The sequence below is a fragment of the Papio anubis genome, chromosome 17, assembly GCF_008728515.1.
Source record: "Papio anubis isolate 15944 chromosome 17, Panubis1.0, whole genome shotgun sequence".
NCBI classification, from domain to species: Eukaryota; Metazoa; Chordata; class Mammalia; order Primates; family Cercopithecidae; genus Papio; species Papio anubis.
This window is the reverse complement of record NC_044992.1, coordinates 61,383,863-61,399,212: the sequence shown is the minus strand read 5'-3', so window position 1 is coordinate 61,399,212 and position 15,350 is coordinate 61,383,863. Positions and strand designations below refer to the sequence as shown.

At 40.7% G+C, this 15,350-nt stretch overlaps 1 protein-coding gene across 5 annotated transcripts in view; it reads right to left on the bottom strand.

The window, feature by feature from the left end:
• Nucleotides 1–15,350, bottom strand: part of MAP2K6 (mitogen-activated protein kinase kinase 6) — a 141,215-nt gene that overhangs the window by 28,683 nt on the left and 97,182 nt on the right. For 4 of the 5 annotated variants that reach the window (XM_017950923.3, XM_017950922.3, XM_031657738.1 and 1 more), the window contains exons 3-9: nucleotides 9,398–9,446; nucleotides 8,698–8,811; nucleotides 6,858–6,977; nucleotides 5,906–6,022; nucleotides 5,191–5,242; nucleotides 2,468–2,595; nucleotides 1,121–1,198 (exon numbers count right to left, since the gene is read on the bottom strand). In XM_017950923.3, coding sequence (XP_017806412.1) covers nucleotides 1,121–1,198; nucleotides 2,468–2,595; nucleotides 5,191–5,242; nucleotides 5,906–6,022; nucleotides 6,858–6,977; nucleotides 8,698–8,811; nucleotides 9,398–9,446 — 658 coding nt within the window. The remainder of the gene's footprint in view (nucleotides 1–1,120; nucleotides 1,199–2,467; nucleotides 2,596–5,190; nucleotides 5,243–5,905; nucleotides 6,023–6,857; nucleotides 6,978–8,697; nucleotides 8,812–9,397; nucleotides 9,447–15,350) is intronic. The other variant, XM_021929346.2, reaches the window with a different exon arrangement.

The window sequence follows — 15,350 nt, the reverse complement described above, 5'->3', positions numbered from 1 at the left end:
TTGAGAAAAGGCCACTTTGCATTACAGGATCACGTGTTTTCTGGGCAGGCAGGAGAAATAACTCATGGGATTTATTCAGCTGCTGTGCCTGGGGAGGAGCCAGGACCACAGTGGATAATTCCAGACCTCGGTGATCCACTGAAAATGTATGACCACCAAAGTGATGAAATTTACAATCACCAAAGTCATGAATAAGTTAGGAATAAATCATGTAACTTTAGGGCTGTGTCTAAGGAAATCATCCTACTGGTTATCCTGTATTGAGGATATACCTGATTGATATGGTGTGGCTACATCCCCACCCAAATCTCATCTTGAATTGTAGCGCCCATAATTCCTACATGTTGTGGGACAGACCCAGCAGGAGATAATTGAATCATGGGGTGGTTCCCCCATACTGTTCTACGGTTCTCACGGTAGCGAAAAAGTCTCATGAGATCCGATGGTTTTATGAAGCATCTCCCTTTTCGCTTGGCCCTCTCATTCTCTCTTGTCTGCCACCATGTAAGATGTGCCTTTCACCTTCCACCATGATCATGAGGCCTCCCCAGCCACATGGAACTGTAAGTCCATTAAACCTCTTTTTCTCTTAAATTACTCAGTCTTGGGGATGCGTTTATCAGCAGTGTGAAAACGAACTAATACACTGACCTCATCAGTCTTTAACTTCTACTTCTCCAACAAAAATATCCTGGGAAGCATAGCCTATGTCCTGGATAACACGGCCCTATCAGGGTTCACGCACATTAGCATTCCTTGCACAGCTTAAGTTTCTTGCCTTGGCTTGAATAATTGAATTTTAAACTATAAGGAATATAGTCAGATCCTCTTATTTTACAGATGAGGATAGGAAGATAGTCCGTGTGACTGTAACAATTACTCAAAAAGGCATACAGCTCGTCAGAGGTGGAATCAAGAGAAAAATTGGTTTCCCCAATCCCGTGTCAGTGTTTTTACTATACCACACTACAAACAATTATTACTCAAAATCTCCTACCACCTCAGCAGGAGAGGGCGCCCCAAACCAGCATTTAGGGCATTTGTTTCTTGGACCCAAAGTCCACCTCATTCAAGTTTCATGCCCACAACCTCATAGTTCATGACAATTGGCATACACTACCATCGTGATGCCCAGACTCCAAATGTCAGACTTCACACTGTATCCCTTCTGGTTGAGCTCTGGGTTTATTCTTTCAGGCTGGAAAGGAGACAGACAACTGAGAAACTGGGAAGACAGTTGAGATAACATTCTTAGTTCAACAGTCTCTGGGGATGGGGGTAGCATCAGCTGCCAAGTGAGTTGTTATAAGCTGTTAACATGCCTCTGAGGCCAAGAAGACCTGGTTAACTACAATAAATATCCATGTCTCCACAGGGTTTCCCTTTTTCTGTGTTTGTCTTTTCTTGGACACAGTAATGGATCAAGTTCCTTTCATAACAAATTTAAAATCTGCCTTAAGAAGAAACAGGGTATACGTTGTAAAGCTACTTTGCCCATCTAGAATTATCCTTGTTTAAAACATGAACAGTCCAGAACTCAATAAAACAAGAGTCACTGGGCTACTGTCCCATGCTAATAGACCTGAGCAATTTTTAACTAAACACAGACAGGAAGCTTTTCGATTCAAAGCACAAGTCCATTCCCACATAGAATGTAGCGTCTGTTCCTTCAGTTAAAGGGGATTGCAAGGTCTCTGCTAAAGGCAGTGAATCTTCACAGCTGTGAGGTCTTCTCATAACTAATCTAACTGTCTTGTTTGGGTAATTTAAGCTCTATTTACTATTTTGTCCTCAACAAACAATGCAATACTCCCCTGCGATACAGTGTGGAAAACTGTGCAGGCTATATGTATTGTGTATATGATTTTTCAAATAACATATTTCTTTCACTTGATTTTTTTAAAGTAATACATATGTAACTACGGTCTGAACGTTTGTTCCCCACCAAAATCCACGGGTTAAAATCTAATCGCACATGTGGTGGTATCAGAAGGCAGGGCCTTTGGGAGGTGATTGAGTCATGAAGGTGGAACACTAATGAATAGGACTGGGGCCCTTATAAAAGAAGCCCTAGAGAGATCCCTCGCCCCTTTCACTGTGGGAAGACTAAGCAGGAAGGAGATATGTATGATCCTGAGAAACGTGAGCCCTCATCAGACACCAAATCTTCTGGTGCCTTCATCTTGGATTTCCTAGCCTCCAAAAACTGTGAGAAATAAATTTCTGTTGTTTATAGGCTGCCTGGCTTATGCTATTTTGCCATAGCAGCCTGAACAAACTAAGACAATATACGAAGCAAGTGAGTAAAGATTTCAGACATGACATTTTGAAGAAAAACTAAGAGGCAGACTACTTTTGGAGTCTTAGGTACATTTCCATTTTCCCTCTGTGGCCATCCATTGCTTGTTTCCCAGCATGATTTGTCAGCAGTGACATTACCAGATGCCACGCTAGCTAATGTACTTACGGCCATGTATGGTTTGCAACCCGCATCAATTGTTTTAGCAACAGAGTCCACCAAGTAGCCACTGATTCCAAAATCGCACATCTTCACTTGACCGAGAGCATTAATGAGTACATTAGAAGGCTTGACGTCTGAAAGCAAAAGCAACCAGGATCCCATCATTCCAGTCTGCTTTCAAGGTTCATTTCTCTACCACCAGAGGGCCTAAAATCTCCATTTGTCCATCTTCCTTTCCCCAAGTTGCCCAACACAGAAGTAACTGCCATCCCTGACCCATAGTTATAAACTGCTTATTGCTTTCAACTTGATTTTCTATTTCATGTTTTGTTCATGCCTCGTAGAACTGTGAATTTCTCAATAGAAAAAACTGCATTCTCCACTGATTTTATGATCTTCATTACCCTCATATTTGCAGTAAGAGCCTAAAAAATTATTACTGAATCAAATGCCCGATTCAAAATGATCTATTGATATTTAATATAGGAGTAATAAAACAAAGAACAAAAAGGCAGACCATGACACAATGATATACCAAACATGACCAAACCAACCTTTGTTTCTGTTTGGTTTGGTTTTTTCTTCAAGATAAGGTTTTACTGTCACTCAACTGGTATGCAGTGGTGTGATCATAGGTCACTGCAGCCTAAAACTCCTGGGCTCAAATCACCCTCCTGCCTCAGTCTCCTGAGTAGCTAGGACTACAGGTGTGCACCACCATGCCCGGCTTTTTATTTATTTATTTATTTATTTTTTTCTTTTGATAGACAGGATGTCTCTTGACCAGGCTGGTCTCAAACTCCTAGCCTCAAGCAATCCTCCCACCCCACCTCCCAAAGGGTTGTGATTACAGATGTGAGCCACCAAGCCTGGCCCAAAGCAACAAATTTTGATTGAAACCTCTGCAAGTGATGTGTCAGAGGTCACATAGTGTAAAGGATCATGAACCCAGGTATTCCAGACCACAGGGCATGTACTGAAGAAGCAGTATTACAGACCAGATTTTAAATTAATCCTTTTGACTAGAAAGATTTAACCCACCCACCCATATGCCCCAAAAATGGAACTACAATTATCTCTGGATAATAAAATTTGAAATTACAGTTAATTTTTTCCCTTTGTGATACTTTTCACAATGCCCATAAAATTGGAAGATAAAGATTATTACAAAAGCTTTAAAAATTATCCTTTATAATTTTCCCTTTAAGCTGAAAGACATACAAATTTCATTTTATTATTTTTATACCTTACATATATTCTCTAATATGAATTGCATATTTCATAATGGTGAAATAACCCTTAATGTTAATTTCAAACTTGTGAATAATCTACAGTCCTTTTCCTAACTGTATTCCTTACTATTTTCTTCTCCTCATCTTCCTTCATCCTATTTTTCCAATTTTTAATAATAACAACTAACAATAATAGGCACACTGTGGAAGGCATTTTACATTATTTCCAGGCTCAGAGAGTTCAAGAATTATCCAAACCACAAGGCCCTCTTACATACCAGTACATTCCATTATTTTTCCCAAAGACATGGTTGAGGGTATCTCTTCCCCGAAGTTTCCCTAACGACAATCACTAAGTGATAGCACTTACTTATTTTACATTATCTAAATTACTTCTATATTTGGTACTTGCTTTTTTTATTTTTTATTTATTTACTTTTTTGAGATGGAGTCTCACTGTGTCGCCCAGGCTGGAGTGCAGTAGTAAGATCTCGGCTCACTGCAACCTCCTCCTCCCAGGTTCAAGTGATTCTCATGCCTCAGCCTCCCAAGTAGCTGGGATTACAGGCACCCACCACCACACCCAACTAATTTTTGTATTTTCAGTAGAGACAGGGTTTTGTCATGTTGGTCAGGCTGGTCTCAAACTCCTGACCTCAGGTGATCTGCCTGCCTCGGCCTCCCAAAGTGCTGGGATTACAGGCATGAGCCACGGCACCCAGCTTGGTACTTTCATATTTCTAAGGGTTTTTTTTTGTTTGTTTCTTTTTGTTGTTGTTGTTTTGTTTTTTTGTATATTTATCTTACTTCCCTATAAGAATCCTGATGCATAATTTAATAAGAGTATACTTTCTTCTCATATACCTCTCAGGGCATCTATTACATTTTAAAAGTGATTTTAAAAGATGAATAAATGGATGAATGGGTGCAGAGAAGATGAATGAATTAATGGATGGATGGATGAATGCATGGTTGAAGACATAACAGGCCAATAAGAAGGAAGAAAAGGAAGGAGGAAGAGATAAATCATTTTATCCTGCCTCTTCTTGTCTGAAAGGGCTCTGCTTTATACCAGTTTTTCACACTTCCATGTGCACAAGAATCACCTGGAAATCTTGTTAAAATGCAAATTCCAATTCATTTGATATTGAGACCCATGATTCTTTTACAACAAGCTCTCATGTGATGGCCAATACAGGATCGACTTTTATCATATTCTCTAAAATTCTCAATGATGTAATCCCACAGCTCTGCTGGCTAACAAGTGTTTATATTCAATTTGGATGTAAGATAAAGATCATGTCTTCTTATGTCCTCAGCCATGATAAGGAATACTACTTATATGGTTTGCTATCCAATCTCAAAAGAAAGCCCCTTAGTTCTCTTGCCTGAGTCAATTCTACTTCCATTCATGGGGGGTTGGGGGTAGGGAGGGTCTCCAGGTGAAAGAAATGAACTTTATCAAAGGAACAGCCAAGGCAGCTCACGGCTGCTTACCTCTGTGAATGACAGACAGCTTACTGTGTAAATGTTCTAATGCTTTTACAATCTGCAAGAGAAACACAAAGATAGATTTATTTATCATATCGCTGGAAAGAAATTGAATATTAAGTATATCAAGGTTTATTATGCTTGGCTTTAGATTACCAGTGAGATATTTTCTCAAATAGTGGTGGTCCTATCTAGGAAAATACATAGGAAGTTACGCAAATTGGACTCCATCCACCAGAGAGGACTGTATCTTATATCAGAAAGGATGTCTCCCTCATCTATCTTGTTCGTTTGCCCTCATTCTTTTTCTCTCCACCCTCCTGAACCTGAATAGCCATGAAGGTAGAAGACCTTCTTTCTATTTATTTTCCTTCTGCTTCCTTCTATGCCTACTAGTCTTAAGAGAACATTTTAAACATCCATAAATGAAAATCAAAATAAACTACTGTCAGAATATAGACACCAGGAATGTGGTCATAGCTGATGAATGCAGCACTTAGAGTCATTTAACCTAGAGTCTGCCAAACCAAAGCAGGGCTAGAATCTTCTATATAGTGCTCAGAAAGGAAAGCATGTATTTATCCATCCACCAATAAATGTCAACAGACATGTACGAATAGTAGCTGTGGCCCAGGTAGTATTTCTCCATATTGAGATACAAAGACACATAGGGACTTTATTTCTCACATTATCCTTGCAGTAGGGATCAAAATGTACTCACAGAAACTGCTATTTTCCCTAAGATGTCCTCTGGAATTGTCTGGCCTTTATCAATAACTTGTTTGTAGAATTTATCTAGTGATGTGTCCATGAGCTCCATGCAGATCCACACATCACCCTGGAGACCAATTGGTTCAGGAATTGTTTAAAAGGATGAAAAAGGGAGAAAGAAAAATAAAAAAAACAGTAAACACCTGTCCTGAAGAATTAACTATTTCTTTCTTGAGTTTTTGGGGGAAATATATTGCTTTCTGTCAAGATCATAAAGGAATTCACAAATAAGCAAGGTTATCTCCAAAGAGCAAACGAGTAGGTAGCCGAGCACAACCTGCATGTGATCTCCCACCCCTTAATGAAAAATGGAATCTAATTACTAACAGACATAAGCAATAAAACCCCAGAAATCCAGGCCTTTACTGATACCACTGTCTAGGAGTTAGGTCTAGGTGCCTACTCCCTGTCGGATCTCTCACACTAAACACCAGCAATAGTCAGTCAAAAAGCTGGTTTTAATGAGGTGAAGCCTCATAATTCATATCATGGTGAAGTGAAAAACAGAGGTAGAGAAAAGAGATCAAAGTAAGTCTACACGGTACACAAGTAGGCTAGATGAAGTTCCTAAAGCAGTCCAAAGACCAGAATATTTCCAATTATAAGAGATCTACGCAAATCAGTCTATAGGCGATATAGAAAGTTCTGCCAAGATAAACAAAACAAAAAAAGAAAGGAGAAGAGAATCTCTGCATCTTAAAAAGGCTAACCACATTTGAAAATACCATAATTTCAATCCAACCTTGCCCCAGGGCATGTCATCATTGCACACACGTAAACCCCCCTATACAAGATGTGTCAAAGAAGAAAGAGCTCCATGATTGTGATGGCATTTACGTGATCAAAGAAACTTCTTTTTACGTTATTATTCTCCCTGGACTTTGAATTGAAGGGTCACCTACCTCCCGAAACAGTGCGCCATAAAAGGTGACGGTGAATGGACAGTCCACCGTCCTCATGGAAATATCCAAATCCATCAGTAGCCTTTTCTGTTCCTGGCTATTTACTGTGGCTCGAATCCGCTGAATGGAAATGCATGGAAAATTTATGGTTACTACTCTGAGGATGAGGCAGGCAGGGACCTGAAGGAGTCCCATCGTGAAAATAGTACAGTTCATAACACAACTTCTAGCAACAACATTGTAAATATCCACCCTAAGCGATTAGCTATCTGTAACACATGAAAATAAGGAAGGCTGTTACTCATTTGATTTCCTGAACAGTCTTGGTAAGAAACAAATTGATAGTATGTGTTGGAGAGTGACAAAATATTTTGGAATGTATTTCCAAGTTACAAAAACAATCTGGTTTACTGTATTATGTCTGTTCAGTGCAAAGAGGACACAATATTAAGGACTTTGCTGCTTATCTGAGGTCCCAAGAAAATAAAAAACCAAAAGCGCTTCTTTGGGAACGGGTAAGAGTATTTGGAGGGAAAAGTAACTGTAAGAGAATTGGTACAGCTATAGGAAACGGAAGGAATTAGAGAGAAATAGAGAAACCGTTCATTCTTTATCCCAGTGCTTCTGTGGCAAGAAAAATCTGTCACACTAGCAAATGTAGCCTTACAGAAACATGATTATGTCACTAAATGATAGGAGAGATACAATATCACTAGGCCTTCACGCTTTTTGCCTACTTAGCAAGTCAGCAGAACAGACTGAAAAATCTACAAGATAAAAGTATTCCCATTCTTCAAAAGCAAAGGGATCCAAGTCCCTTTGATTATTCCTAACGATGGCCCAAATCTATTAACTCAACTAGAGATGTTAATTCTTTGTGATCCTCCCAGCATCTACTCAATAATATGAAATGATTTTAAATTTCCTTTCATAGCTCAAAAACTACGTAGATTGACCCTAGATATATTTTACCCTCCTTTTTCCACAAATGGAGACAATTTTCTCTCCCAATTCTGGTTTCTTGATTTTCAGGGGCAACTCTTTAAAAGCAACAAAATATAGAATAAAAGAGATTTATGAGTCATAACAGGCAAATGTAATATGTAAACTTTCGTTGGGATGCTGATTTGAAAATCCAACAGGACAAAACAAACACTGAGTGTCATCTCAAAACACTTTGAGATGATCAAGGAAATTTTCACTTGGACTGTGGATTAGATGAAGGAATTATTATTATTATTATTATTATTATTTGAGATGGAGTCTCGCTCTGTCATCCAGGCTGGAGTGCAGTGGCATGATCTCGGCTCACCACAACCTCCACCTCCGGGGTTCAAGTGATTCTCCTGCCTGAGCCTCCCAAGTAGCTGGGACTGCAGACACATGCCACCATGCCCAGCTAACTTTTTGTATTTTTAGGAGAGATGGGGTTTCACTATGTTGGCCAGGCTGGTCTCGAACTCCTGACCTCGTGATCCACCTGCTTTGGCCTCCCAAAGTGCTGGGATTACAGGCATGAGCCAGCATGCCTGGCCCATTAATTATTTTTAAGTGTGATGATGACATGGTAGTTTTGTAAAAATTTAAAATTGTTAAAGAATGGATGGAGGGTGAGTTAAGAGTTAAAAAAAAAAATAATAAAAAATAAAAAGTAGATACAACTCACACCAAGGAAGCCTTTTCCATACCTTTTGAGGAAAATACTCTTCCCTCCAAATAATCTTTTCTGTCTTACCCTACGGAAGATGGTTTTGCTTCTATTAAAAGGGCTGGTTGACAATTGAGATGGACAAACGTATACACAGCAGATAGAAAACATTTGGGAGAATGTCAACTCTACCTTCACTGCCATGATCTGCCCGCTGGGCACGTGCCGCATCTTCTCCACCACCCCGTACGCACCTCGTCCCAGTTCCATTATAGGCTCCAGGTCATCTGCCTTCACCTCAAAGTTCTACAAGAGAGAAAAGGAATAATGCAATGGGAAAGAGAAAAATAAACAGAACAGAGAGCACCTTATCCTCTATCTCGTTTCTCTCAATGTTCTGAGGATTATTTCTGGGCCAGAAGATTTTCTAGCATGTCAAAGCAGCCTCTGAAAGCAAGAAGCTACAAGAAGGGCCAAGAGATGTCTAGGAGCTCCCACGGGGGTAGCCCACCTGCTTGTCCCAGGCAACACAGAAATGCAACTTGGATTCAGCTTGCTCATGTCTCAGTTGAAGCTATTTCACTGCAGTTCTTTAGCCACGACCACTTCATTGTGTCTGTAACCCACTATTGACTGATGGCAACTAGATTATGTCCGAGCTTTGAGAAATACCGTCCCAAGAGAACCATCTACTCTCTTCAAATGCCTTCCATCAAAACCACAGTAGCCTGATTTCAATTCAACATTTTTTCAAAATAGCAAAAACTTTGCATACCACTTCCCTTTAAATGCAAATGTTTTTTTTACTCATCCCCTGACAGTATGCTAGGGAAAACAAAGCATACATATAAAATGGCCAACGTATTAGCTGGCAGACGTGACTTTTTCTTACCTGATTTCCAATAGAAATGCAAGCCTTGGAGTCTAAATCTCGAGGTGGTCTAAGAAAGATAAGGGGGAAAAGGACAAACATAAGCTAATGAGTCAATTATATCCTTCCCAAATCACACGCCACTGGGGGTATTTTTCCTTAAAAAGAAAGTGGAAGTTCATGAGTAAACTGAAGCAGCATATGAGTGTGAATAAGAGGAGATTTGAAATAAATTACATTTGGGTTTAAATTACTTAATCTCTTTGGGGCTCCATTTCTTCTTTCACAGGGGGATATTAATATGCCTACATTGTGAAGCAGGAGTGAGTATTAAATGAGATAATACAAGTAAAATGCTTAGCAGAATGTTTGGCATACAATAAATATCTAATTCATACGTGCAATTATATAGATCAGGGTGCCTAACCCCCAAGCCACAGACTAATACCAGTCAGCAGAAGATGAGTGGTGGGTGAAGGAGAGAAGCTTCACCTGTACTTGCAGTCACTCCCCATCGCTCACATTACCACCTGAGCTCTGCCTCCTGTCAGATCAGCGGTGGCATTAGATTCTCATAGGAGCACAAACCCTACTGTGAACTGTGTATACGAGGGATATAGGTTGCGTACTCCTTATGAGAATCTAATGCCTGATGATCTGTTGCTGTCTCCCATCACCCCCAGATGGGACCATATAGTTGCAGGATAACAAGCTCAAGACCCTCATTGATTCTACATTATGGTGAGTTGTATAATTATTTCATGATGTATTGCAATGTAATAATAATAGAAATAAAGTACACAATAAATGTAATGTGCTTGAATCATCCCGAAACCATCCCCCCACCCAGTTCATGGAAAAACTGTCTTTCAAAAAACCAGTCCCTGGTGCCAAAAAGGTTAGGGACTGCTGATACAGGTCATTGTGCTAGAGTAGTAAGTCTCAAGCTTTATTTTTCATCCAAGAGCACCAATACATATAATTAAGTCACCACATGTCTCACAATTGTTTTAAGAAACAAATAGCAATGGCATATATTCTGTTAACTCACAAAATTCATAGAACGTAAGAATTTCAAATCTAGTCCCTTCTTTCATAGATGGACAGAAGGTCCAGAGAGGAAAAGTGACTCCCCCCAGCCCACAGCTGCCCCAGGTCTCCTGATTTCCAGTTCTGCATCCTCTCTACTCTACCAGGCTGTCTCATCAAGCCCAGCAATATTTCTTCCATGCATAGCATTATACAATTCTAGGGTTTTCTTAGGAGCCAGAGGTTTGCTGATTTTGTTTCTATAGTCACTTCCTGAGTATTTATTTCTACTACTTCAATGATCTCTCAGGTGGTATCAATCTACTTAAGAGATAAATGTTTGGCTCTGGCTGTGCACACAACTAGAAGCTGAGAAAGGCACTTTTCTGAAAGAAATGTACCAACGGTAGTACGATAAACATAGCAAATGCTGGCCAGGTGCGGTGGCCCACGTCTGTAATCCCAGCACTTTGGGAGGCTGAGGCGGGCGGATCACCTGAGGTCAGGAGTTCGAGACCAGCCTGGCCAACACGGTGAAACCCCGTCTCTAGGAAAAACACAAAAATTAGCTGGGCATTGTGGCACACACGTCTGTAATCCCAGATACTCGGCAGGCTGAGGCAGGAGAATCGCTTGAACCCAGGAGGTGGAGGTTGCAGTGAGCCAAGATTGTGCCATTACACTCCAGCCTGGGTGATAGAGTGAGACTCTCTCTATATAAAACATACCAAATGCCAAAAAACACATTGTTAATGTGATCAAACAAAAAGAGCAACTAGAGGCTACAGACGAAAGAATCTTGGTGCTGCCAGAAAAGAGGGAAAGAGGGTGAGCAGGCAGGTAAAGACTCATGTCTCTCTGGAAGCACATTCCATGCCAGAAGAAGGCAAAGGAAAATGGAAAGAGAGAGGAAAAGGGAAAGATGAAAGGCAGAGAGAAAAGAAACCTTTGCCAATGAGGACTTTTTCCAAATCTCAGGTATGATTCTAACCCTTTTGCTGAAATTAAATACATAAATAAAATTAAAAAGTAGGGATACGGGCTGGGCGTGGTGACTCACACCTGTAATCCCAGCACTTTGGGAGGCCGAGGCAGGTGGATCACCTGAGGTCAGGAGTTCGAAACCAGCCTGGCCAACGTGGTGAAACCCCGTCTCTACTAAAAATACAAAAATTAGCCGGGCATGCTGGCGGGCGCCTGTAATCCCAGCTACTCGGGAGGCTGAGGCAGGAGAATCGCTTGAACCCTGGAGGCAGAGGTTGAAGTTGAAGTGAGCCAAGATCATGCCACTGCTGTCCAGCCTGGGCGACAAGAGCGAGACTCGGTCTCAAAAAACAAAACAAAACAACAAAAAAAAAGAGGAAAACGGCAAGCCTTCTCTCACCTCAAAATTCTTTTGGAATACATAGAATACTTAAAGTTTTTTATACTAACTTAAAACTGGGGACTGAGAGAGAGAGAGCGGAAAAAAACAACACAAAACAAAATACACACACACACCCCCCACAAACAGCAGTGATGTGTTTCTATATCTTGTGTTTCTGAGCAGGGAATTTTTCTTCAGAAAAGGTTTCTGGAAGAATCAAATTTCTAAAACGCTACTTCCTCTTTCTCAAGATTTCCAAAGCTGTTTTTCCTTAGTTGTCACAATTTGCTTGTACTAATTTGTAATGGCACTTTGAAATAAAGGCAAATATGACTTTAAACATGTGACTAATATAAACAACAAAAATCCTTTGCAATTATTCAACACGCTGATTTTTTTTTTTTTTTTTTTTTTTGAGACAGAATCTCACCCTGTCACCCAGGCTGGAGTGCAGTGGCGCGATCTTGGCTCACTGCAACCTCCACCTACTGGGTTCAAGCAATTCTCCTGCCTCAGCCTCCCAAGCAGCTGGGATTACAGGCACCCACCACCACGCCCAGCTAATCGTTGTACTTGGAGTAGAAACAGGGTTTCGCCATGTTGGCCAGGCTGGTCTCAAACTCCTGACCTCAAGTGATCCTCCCGCCTCAGCCTCCCAAAGTGCTGGAATTACAGGCGTCAGCCACCACACCCAGCCATCACCTTGACTTTTTAAAAGTATGAAGCAACAGTAAGGTCACTAATTATTTGGGGCTGCGACTGTTTTTGCCATCCAATGAGGTTATCGAAAACGAGTTCTTCCAAGTCTAATATTCTTATATTTTATATATATAGCAGGGCTCAGCAAATTACAGTCTGTGGTCCAGCTAAGAATGACTTTTCCAAATTTAAATGCTTGTAAAAAACCAAAAAATAAACAACATCATCCTCTGTGGCCCACGTAGCCTAAAATATTTACTATCTGGCCTTTTACAAACAAAACAAAACAAAACAAAACAAACAAACAAAAAAAGTTTGCTGAGCTTGGCTCTATACTAACTTTGCATTACCCCGGGACCTAATAGAAGGGTCTGGTGCCATTTTCCAGATTAAGAAAAATGAAACCCAGAAAAGCTGGGTGATTTTCTGAAGCCATACGGTCATCCGCAGAGCTGAAAATAAAACTCAAGTCACCTGAATCTCAGCCTTGACTTAAGGAGGAGAAAAAGGAAGAAGAGAAGGAAATATAAAAAACTGGGCTAAGAGCTTTTTTACCTGCTCTCATGATTCCCATCGAGGCAGATTGAATACAAGGAACTTGCTCCCAATGCCCAGGCCTCCTCTAATGAAAATAATCAATTCGCCTATGCCGCAGGCCCTTGGGCTCATCAAGTGGGCCAAAAATATCAAATGATGGGGCCAAGACTGACAAATCAGATTGGATTAGTTGACATTGTGCTCTGTCCAGGGCTGGGCATATTAGTTTGCCAGGGGCATTGCGATTCTGCAGGAAGTTTATACTGTGGGTGGATGTTCTCTGTCACTTATTCAATATTTTAGTCCTCTGGGGAAAAAACCAAGCTTATTACAAAAATTCTTCCCCTGGAAGACCAAAGGTCTTCCAAAGGTCACCTAGTATTCATTTCTTATATGAACAACCAGCTTCGGTTTAGTACGATAGTTATTCATCTAGAATTTTACATGAGGAATCAGTTCACTGGTTATTATCACAATTATTATTCATTTATTCAGAAATATTTATTGAGCACCTATTTGGGCAAGAGACTGTGTGAGCCATTTACATAAAATAGCTTCCTTAATTTTTACAACTCTCAGAGGTAGTATTAATAGAGGTGTTATTACCTCTAGTGAAATAGAATAGGGTATGAATTGAAATCGAGGTATTAATACCTCTTTCAGCAATTAATATTGAAAGTGACTAAATAATTTAAGAACACTCAGGCTGGGAGCAGTGGCTCACACCTGTAATCCCAGCACTCTGGGAGGCTGAGGCGGGTGGATCATGAGGTCAGGAGTTCGAGACCAGCCTGGCTAACATAGTGAAACCCCATCTCTACTAAAAATACAAACTTAGCTGGGCATGGTGGCAGGTGCCTGTAGTCCAAGCTACTTGGGAGGCTGAGGCAGGAGAATTGCTTGAACCCGAGAGGCGGAGGTTGTGGTGAGCCACGATCACACCACTGCACTCCAGCCTGGGCAACAGAGCGAGACTCTGTCTCAAAAGAAAAAAGAACTCTTAGAGAGACAATGAGATTAGAACCCAGAGCTGCACCATGATGGCTTCTGATGCACAGTGTGCTGTAAAGGATACTACCTCTCATTTCACTAGCCATAAACTGTTTGCTCACAGCCTCTACCAGTCTGCTGTGTGGCTAAGGGCACATCACTGAAAGTCAGAGATTCCTGAGCTTATATGCCAGTTCTTCCACTGAGAAGCTGTGCAATAATGCTCGCTTGGAGCTACCTTTCATCGAGCAATTGCAATGCACCAGGCACTACACGAGACACTCATATGGATTATGACATCTAATCCTCAAGACAGCAACATCACTGTTATTCCTGGGTTTTGTTTGTCTGTTTTTTGAGATGGAATCTCACTCTGTCATCTAGGCTGGAGTGCAATGGCATAATCTTGGCTCACTGCAACCTCCACCTCCTGGGTTCAAGTGATTCTCCTGCCTCAGTCTCCCAAGAAAATGGGACTACAGGCGCCCGCCGCCACGCCCGGCTAATGTTTTGGTATTTTTAGAAGGGGAAACTAAGGCTTAGCGCAGTTAGATATTTTGCCTAAGGTATTCAACTAGTGAAGTTTAGATCCCAAATTTAAACCTAAGTGTTCTGGCTCCAGACCCTGAACTCTTACCCATGAAGCTATGCTCAACAGTTTGGAGCAATGCACCTGACCGTTGCACCGTTCTGTTTGTTCACATGTCAAATGAGAGTAACAAACACTGCTTCTGAGTTTCTTGTGGTGGTTAAATGAAACAATATGAACTAGCATCACACTGATTTAGAATTGGTCACTATCAATTAAGGGAAGGGACAGCCCACACTGGCATCAGTAGCTCAGAGAAAGAGCTCAAACAGAGGGGCCACACACGTGGAACTCGGGAGAATGGAGCTTTGTCAAGGCCTATTTATTTTTGTGAAGCGCAGCAGAAGGAGGCAGGGTATGAATGGGAAGAAATCACCAAGCCAGACTTCAAAAATCGCCAAGAAAAACACAAAATGTGGGAGCTACTTCTTTAGGAGTACAAATTTAAGCCTCGGCATTAAAGTCATAACAAGGAGACTCTTTGAGCTACGGTGGTATACTCTACAATAATGAAGTGATACTTTTTGCTTCACAAAGTGAAACAGATAAGTATATTCACAGCATATCCTATTAATACCATACGAGGGAAAAACAAAATATAAACTGCTTTTATCCTTGTTTATACCAAGAAAGCGTTTATGGTAGCCTTCCAAAATTCATAAAATTTATAAAATTAACATATACTTTATGCTATAATGTAAACTAATATAAAAGGTAAAGAATAAAAATTGTAAGGGGAAGGGATATAAGACTGCTGGCAGGTT